Source organism: Archocentrus centrarchus, chromosome 19 (genome assembly GCF_007364275.1).
Source record: "Archocentrus centrarchus isolate MPI-CPG fArcCen1 chromosome 19, fArcCen1, whole genome shotgun sequence".
Lineage (NCBI taxonomy): Eukaryota > Metazoa > Chordata > Actinopteri > Cichliformes > Cichlidae > Archocentrus > Archocentrus centrarchus.
The window spans coordinates 15,238,490-15,246,160 of record NC_044364.1 but is presented as its reverse complement, the minus strand read 5'-3'; the positions used below and the strand labels follow the sequence as shown (position 1 = coordinate 15,246,160).

At 40.4% G+C, this 7,671-nt stretch overlaps 1 protein-coding gene across 2 annotated transcripts; it reads right to left on the bottom strand.

Annotated features, from left to right (window-relative positions):
* Positions 1 to 2,741: 2,741 nt before the first annotated feature.
* Positions 2,742 to 7,320, bottom strand: LOC115798799 (short/branched chain specific acyl-CoA dehydrogenase, mitochondrial-like). 2 transcript variants are annotated; one of them, XM_030755768.1, is made up of 11 exons: positions 7,237 to 7,320; positions 6,764 to 6,926; positions 6,575 to 6,675; positions 6,273 to 6,479; positions 5,381 to 5,551; positions 4,901 to 5,026; positions 4,723 to 4,815; positions 4,539 to 4,628; positions 4,175 to 4,312; positions 3,888 to 3,987; positions 2,742 to 3,364 (listed from the first exon to the last, which is right to left on the bottom strand). In XM_030755768.1, exons 1-11 carry the CDS (start codon positions 7,267 to 7,269, stop codon positions 3,288 to 3,290), a joined length of 1,299 nt encoding a protein of 432 aa, XP_030611628.1. In that variant the 5' UTR covers positions 7,270 to 7,320; the 3' UTR covers positions 2,742 to 3,287. The 2 variants fall into 2 exon arrangements, with proteins under 2 accessions (XP_030611628.1, XP_030611629.1); XM_030755769.1 differs by lacking the exons at positions 4,539 to 4,628; positions 4,723 to 4,815 and having other exon boundaries at positions 4,175 to 4,318; positions 4,910 to 5,026.
* Between the last annotated feature and the right edge of the window lie 351 nt (positions 7,321 to 7,671).

The following is a 7,671-nucleotide window of genomic DNA, read 5'->3' as shown; positions in this document are numbered from 1 at the left end:
GATCCGAGGATGCTTTTCGGTTTGGTGGGTTTGTCTTCAATATTCAGCAGGTTCTTTATTGAGAATGGTGAATCTTTTGCAGGTTGGCGAGCCTCTTGCGTATCAGAGTCTGCCATCACCGTTTACTGTCCGATAGGGATCACCATCAAAAATTCAAAAAGGGATTAAACAGCTCTAAACGTTTTTCTGGTTTTTCTGGCCCGTAGAAAAATATTACGCATAAGAGGGAGGGAAGACTCAGAAAGTCGTTTAAAGCTGCGTCCGGCTCAGTGCGAGAGCGCAGAGATCACTGCGTCAAACTTGCTCTGGATCGTAATGATGAAATAAATTTGCCATCCGAGTTAAAGCGTGCTCGGTCGCTGCGATTGGACAGGTACAATAGCAAATGGGATTTGAGATGAAACCGCGAGGGGGTCTGACGAGAATGGGCTCCAAAGAAAAAGGCCGCGCGAACGTTTTGGCTTCGAGCTCAGCATTACGCACCCACTTATCAACCAATTAGATAAAAGAGGAAAATGTATCAGGGTTTTTGGGGGGCGTGCACAAGGCGCATTCACCTGTCAGTAAATTGAATAAATGGTCCATTGATTAAATGTTCCAGCGAAGCCAAGCAACTCGGTCTTATTAAGCAGATTACGCACACGTTTTACGCGCGAATGTAAACTACAGTAAATAACAGAATGAGGAAGCAATAATTTTCTTAACGCACATGAAGACTCAGAAAACGGTTAAGCATTCATCCATTTATTGACTTTTGTCATTAAATTTTGAAGCTGTCCCTGAACACAACGACGCACAGTTTCAGCGCACCGTTCTTCTGTTGCGTCCTGACGCGTGTGTGCTCAACAGCAAAGCGATACGTGCCGTCCATTTCACCTGCACCTGAGCTCATTGACATCGGTGTAATTTTATTAGCCAGGAAGCGCTGCAGGCAAAGATCAAATTGAATGCTTAACCATCGCGATAAAGTCTTTTCATATCAGTTTTAAACGAAAGCAGACAAATCCACAGTGGCAGCAGGTAATCTAATACATGAGGAGGAGAATGGGCCTATTTCTGTCACATGCAACAGAAGCTGGTACTTCAATTAACCAAATTTTGATTGTGTGTGCAAAGACACATTTATGTGAATTGTGTTGATCCGGTGACATTTATTTACGCAGATGGTGAACGAATGAAAGAGCGGGAGAGAAAATAAGCACACTGCTTTTGATGATTGAGATTCCTCTTGGACGAACTTCTATTTCGACTAAAGGCATATGTCTCCAAAATTTGCAGAGATCTCAATATTTTTCTGTGCACAACTGTCACATCGATGACATAACCTTATTTTTTACTCTTAGTATTTAAGATCCACCATTTAAACCAAAGTTGAAGCAGATCCAGGGAACTAATCAAACAAATTGAATTTGCTCAACCTACAAATATGCAGCCTGTCCTTTTGGCTCGTGGAGCGCTCTCCAGCTCTAGAGGACAACACTGTGTTTTGTGAAAAGCTACTTGAATCCTTGCATAATTAGAGGTCTCATAGCTGTGTTAAAGATGGGGGCGGAGAAAGAGGCTAGCTGAGCAGCAGTTGCAGAAGCAAAGTGAAAAGCGGATAGCTGTGTTTTCATCAGATTATGCTCATTAAAGAGGGGGGCCGCCACGAGTCAGAGCGGATCAGAGGAGCAAACAAAGTACACTCAATCAGTGATGCAAATGGAGGGATGCTTTTTCATCTTTGTGTGATTTCAAAAAAGATATATTGAACATTTTATTTGAAAATTATTCTAAGAAAAATCCAGGTTTATTACACTGCAGCCTAGCATGTCTGATTTTAACTTCTATCAATGAAGACCCAGCACTAAATGACACTTAATTCATCTTCTGGGGGAGCAAATTTAATGCGGCTTCTTTTAAAGATCCGGTGGTGGGAAAACAGACCAATCAAGACTGATCTTTGAGCAACACACACAGAATCCTAGATTTTTTATGAGGGCTGCAGCTATTTCAGTCCATTTCACTCACTCCAAATGTGCAGAGAATGTAAACAGATGTTGTGTCTGATCAGGTGATATTACAAATATATATGAATTAATAAGTAAATCTTAAGATCACAATTCTTTGACAGAAAAATTACATTTGTTTTTGTAGCATAGCCAGGAAACGGCGTGACTAATAAGTCATTAAATATAAGCATCTGTTTTGATTCTTCCGCTCTCCCTGTATTTTATTGTAATAAAAAGTCATATGGTTAGTGATATAAAAATGTAGTCTGCATGTCAATACATTTAGTACCAGTAGTGCAAATCTTTAGCACTGCATTAAAAAAAAAAGCATATTGTTAAACACTGCCAGTGGTTAATAGCTGTCTTTTAGTCAGTAAAATACATCTTGGTAAAAACACAGAATTCCTTGTAAGAAGCCTTGGGTGAAAGCTGATAGGAGTCTTTATACTCAGACACAGTCTGTGCCGTTTAAACAATAGACCTTATTTTGAACAGCGCATGTAGCGCAAATGTAATCAGTCACACCCACAAAATTATCAATGAGTCAATTACGCAAGGCGGGCTCTTTTCATCTGAAGCAGCGGCATAATTAAATTGATATAAAATATCATTAGAGGTGACAAGCTGTTAAAAGACATGATAATTGACTGCGCCTTCTGTGAGCTGCTGTCACTCGAGAAAATGCTGCCATCTAGTGAAAGAACTTGGCATTAACCTGGAATCCCCAGCACATAGAAACCATGAGCCATCGCAATGGAACTTACTTCACATTTACTGGTATTGACAGATCATTCTTTACAGATAATTTCTTGTTACAATATCAAATCACTTTTGTACACTATATGTTGAGCACTGGTTCTGCAGAGAACACAGTTTTAAGTTAGTGATTTTAGTAATCATAGATCTTCTGAAGGCACTGAAGTATAAGCCTAGTCAACAGCTTTCAAAAATTCACTTCCATATACCAGCGTATGGATAATCACCCTATCTCAATAAGAAGAAATGTGGGACAAAAGTGGTTAAGGTCTTAAAATGATATACAGTTTCTTAGTCTGTAGCTTTTGAACAAGTGATGGAAAACTGTACACAAAAAAAAAATAAAAAATTGTTACATCAGAGCAGCTTTTATCTCTAAACCTGAAGAAATGTAATCACAACATCAGTAACTATGATCTACTACAAGAGGACAAATCTACAGCAACATAGTGCTACCGGATCAATCCCGCTATAGTCATCTGGGAAAAAATGTGGAGTGTAACACTGCAGAGTACAATCATTTAGGCTGTGCTCAGAGTTTCAAACATCATACTCCTTATCAATGAACTTGGCCATAGTGGACAGCTGGATATTTGTCGTGCCCTCATAAATAGTACCTGCGCAAAGAGAGAAAACAAAGCATTAGAACAGATTCCTGCTGTGCACAACAAAGTCCATATTACCAAACTCCCCTGCATACTGCACGAATCTGCCGCTTTCACTACCAGGAGACAAGGGGGCTTAGCGTGCAGCTAGGTCTGTCGGTGCTCTAGCTGGAGAGCTCGGGAGCCAAAAGTGGCAGTGATGAAAGGAAAAGTGACATTTTGCAATGGCATGCTTCCTTGGCTGTGTGCTGGTGTAATGGCACTGTGAGGGGTCAGACTGGGGAATTCCTGCAGAGTCCGATTACAGCCACTGCTATCAGGCCTTCTCTCTCCGCCCCACTCTGATCCAATCATGAACAGCTACACCTGACCTTCCTGTAGCACTCACATATTTGTTCTTTCCACAAAGGGGCTTCAGGCACAGTTACACTAACTACATCTTATTTAAGCAACAATCTCACAAAAAGTGCACATACACAAGTCAATATTGTGGAGTGGTCCAGAGTCCAAACACATTTGTTGAAGTCAGACTCACCAATTTTACAGTCTCTGTAGTATTTTTCAATGGGGTAGTCTTTGGTGAAGCCTACCCCACCCATCCATTCGATACATTTTGATGTAGTAAGGCTTGCAACCTGAAGAAAGCAAAACAAGAGGGAAAATATAATGATTTTAACCCACCCAGGAACATGCTTCACTTTAGCTGAAAATGTCAAAAAATGAGTGGCCGAAATGGCAGCACAGATATCACAGAAATTACAGGACCTAACAAAACCAAAAAAAAGTGGATGTATGAAACGATGACGCAAACAGGAAGCTCACCTCTGCGCTGAAGTATTTAGCCATGCAGGCCTCTTTAATGAAAGGTCTCCCGGCTTCCTTCAGACGAGCAGCGTTGTACGTCAACAGCCGAGCAGCTTCAATCTGCGTTGCTACATGGGCAATTTGGTGCTGCATGCCCTGGTATATAAAGAGTACTAAAACAACATTAGAACTTACTGAACCAACGTTTATCACCAGCAGGGTTTGTAGAATGAGGGGCAGATATTATAAGTTTATACTTCTTTCTGCTCCTTTTCATTCATGATTTTTTCTCTTTGGTTATAAAAATTATTTATATGTTGATTGAATGAAATAAAAATGAAAATGAAATGAAATGAAGAACAGAGTCAATATGGATCATAACCTGGAAGTCAAAGATGCGCTTTCCGAACTGCACCCTCTGTCTGGTGTAAGGAACAGTGTGGTCAAAGCAACCCTGTGCCAGTCCAAGCATCTGAAAAACACACATAGTTCGAGCGTCTAGCACCACCCTGCTGAATTTTTACTTTTTTTTTTTTTTACAGAGCAGATTTATTGTTATTGTTTACCTGTGCTGCTATTCCAATCCTACCCTCGTTCAACATCCCAATGGCATACTTGTAGCCATGACCAACCTCTCCTAAAATGTTCTTCTCTGGCACCTACAACAGAGAGCAGAGAAGTTAAAATAAATAAATAAAAACCACAGTACTGTACTTGCCAGGCATTTCTCCAATATGGTCGCACCTTGACATTGTCAAAGTTGAGCGGGCAGGTGGAGGAGGCCCGCAGTCCGAGCTTGTTCTCCTTCTTGCAAATCTCAAGCCCTTCAGTGTCTCTGTCCACAATGAAACAGGTGATGCCTTTGTATCCCTGCCAACAACAAACAACCTTTCTGTCAGAGGGGCGTGCATGAAAGTACCAAAAAGCATCACTACAAACTACAGCAGGTGGATATTATAGAGTATAGTCTCACTCGATGTTGATGTTTGAGGTTTTAACATTTTGCTGTTCAACGGATGCCTATTTAAACTGCAAAACATCCAGCATGGGTGACAATTCTTAACAACCAAACAGAGAATGTTTTGAACATTTGATAAATTAATAAAATTAATCAATATTGATAGATTACCAACTCAAAAACCACTGTTGAGAGGGGCCTTAAAAATACAGACTCAAAAGTAAAAACTGCACATTCTGAGAACAGAAACATCAGCAGATACTCACAGCAGAAGGATCCACATTGGCCATTACCAGGAAAACACCAGCATGGTCTGCATTACTGATCCACATCTTGGATCCATTGATTACATAATAGTCCTTGTGCTTTTCAGCACGCGTCTTCAGAGCAAAAGCATCGCTTCCCGATTCTGCTTCAGAGAGACAGAAGCTTCCAACCTGGCACAGATAATATAAAATACAGTTAAACATAATGTGCCAAATACAGGGCAATATGTAAATCCTGTTTCCAAAAAAAGTAAGGACATATAATGTAAATAAAAACGTAATAAACAGACTGCTAACAATTTAACTCTCGTTGATATGAAACAGCAGATTAAAATAGTACAAATAAAACAAATCAAATGATAAAACAGAGAAATTTTCCCCCACAGTCACCAGATGTTAGTCCAACAGAGCACCACTGGGATGTGGCGAAACAAGAGATTCCCACACGGATGTGCAGCTGACAAATCTGCAGCAACTGTGTGATGCTATCATGTCAATTCAGACCAAAATCTCTGAGGAATGTTGCCAGTACCTTTTTGAGTCTGTGCCATGAAGAATTAAGGCAGTTCTGCTTAGTACTGGCAAGGTACACCTAATAAAGTGTCTGGTGAATGTACAATAATTGGTTTCTCTCTGTTTCAATTCTGCTATCCAGTAGTATTTTCAAATGTTTGCTCAGAGGGGATGATCTAAATGTTGGCATTCTCTATATAATATAATAGGGCATTTACTTTATAATTTACAGTGTCTTGACATGATTGACCCCTCATGAATAAGACAGCAGTTGAAAGTAGCTTATGTATGATCAGAAAACAATCAGTTTCACTTGACAAATAATAATGTTGGATTGTTGTACGCTGGCTTATTTCTTCCAGAATACCAAGCTTCTCACCATGTCAGTTGACAGTCGACTGAGGTACTTCTCTTTCTGAGCCGGGGTACCAAGTTTAACGAACAGTATGTTGATCAGTGTGTTCTGGATGTCACACAGTACAGCCACAGAGGGATCCACCTTCGCCAGCTCTTCGATGACCAGAATAGAAGAGAAGAACGTGGAGCCAGTTCCGCCATATTCTGGGTCGATCTCAATACCCATGAGCTGCAAAAATAAAATGAGTCACTAGAGGGAACAAACAGGTGCTGGCCTATTTTAATGAGATTTTCATTAAATCACAGTTAAAGTCAGTTACATACACCCTGTTCAAAGAGTGATTTGATCACGTCCTCATCCATGTATGAATTTTCATCCATTTTTGACACAAGTGGGGCGATGCGCTCTTGTGCATATTTTTTCACTGTCAAACAGCAACACAGATGTTTAGCGCTTTAAGAAATCCTGTTTCCAGCTGTGCACTGAAGCACGAAACAAGAGGTCCAGCTTACCTGCTTCCCTCATCATGCTCTCCTCCTCTGAGTATGTCTGAAGCGGAGGGAAGGAGAATACCTCGGTTGGTTGGTGTGAAGCAACATCTGGGGAAGATCTGGAGGAAGTGCTCCTCCATCCAGCCTGGCATGCCCCCCATGGACGAGTGAGATATCTGAAAGACTGAAAGACAAACAATGATAGGAATATGTAATACCTAGCATGTGGGTAGTAACTTAACAGTATGACTGAGCATTAGACAGTAGTGTCGGCCACAGCTGACCACTGTTAAACGCTTGAGTGGGATGAAACTATAGTTTTGAGCTCTAGCAAACATTAGCATCAGTTAGCTGAAAACGTCACGTAGGCAAGAGCCAGATAGGTTACACAATTCAATTTAAAAACAGGCTTATACTGTGGAAAATATATTCAAATCAGCGCAGAAACTCTTGCATGAAATGCAAATAACAATGACCTAAATATTCAGTATAACCTTTGAGAAAATCCTGGCCATCGGGGCAGCCATGGTTTGTTATGAAATCTCTCCACCAGGGCTCTTGCCGCCTTCAATGACCTCCTGTAAGAGTCAGACACAATAAGTTACACAGAACAAGGAGAGTATAAAAACTTTATATTAATCATTAAACTGCTAGGTTAAGTCTAAATACACATATGGGATTATCTTAATGAGCAGGAGTGGAGTTTAAAAAAAAGAACGGTAAGTGCTTCACAGTCAGTGTCAAATAAAATCTTGTCCCTGTTGTGAATGTTCCACTTTGTAACTTTGTAATAGATGTACAACGATCACATGAAAAAGACGATCTCCGTTTTTTTGTCAAGCTGAATACACATAAAACTGGCTATTCTAGTTTGATATGTGTTTCATGTGCAAAATTATAGGGTCATTATTGTCGCAAAATGACGTGCG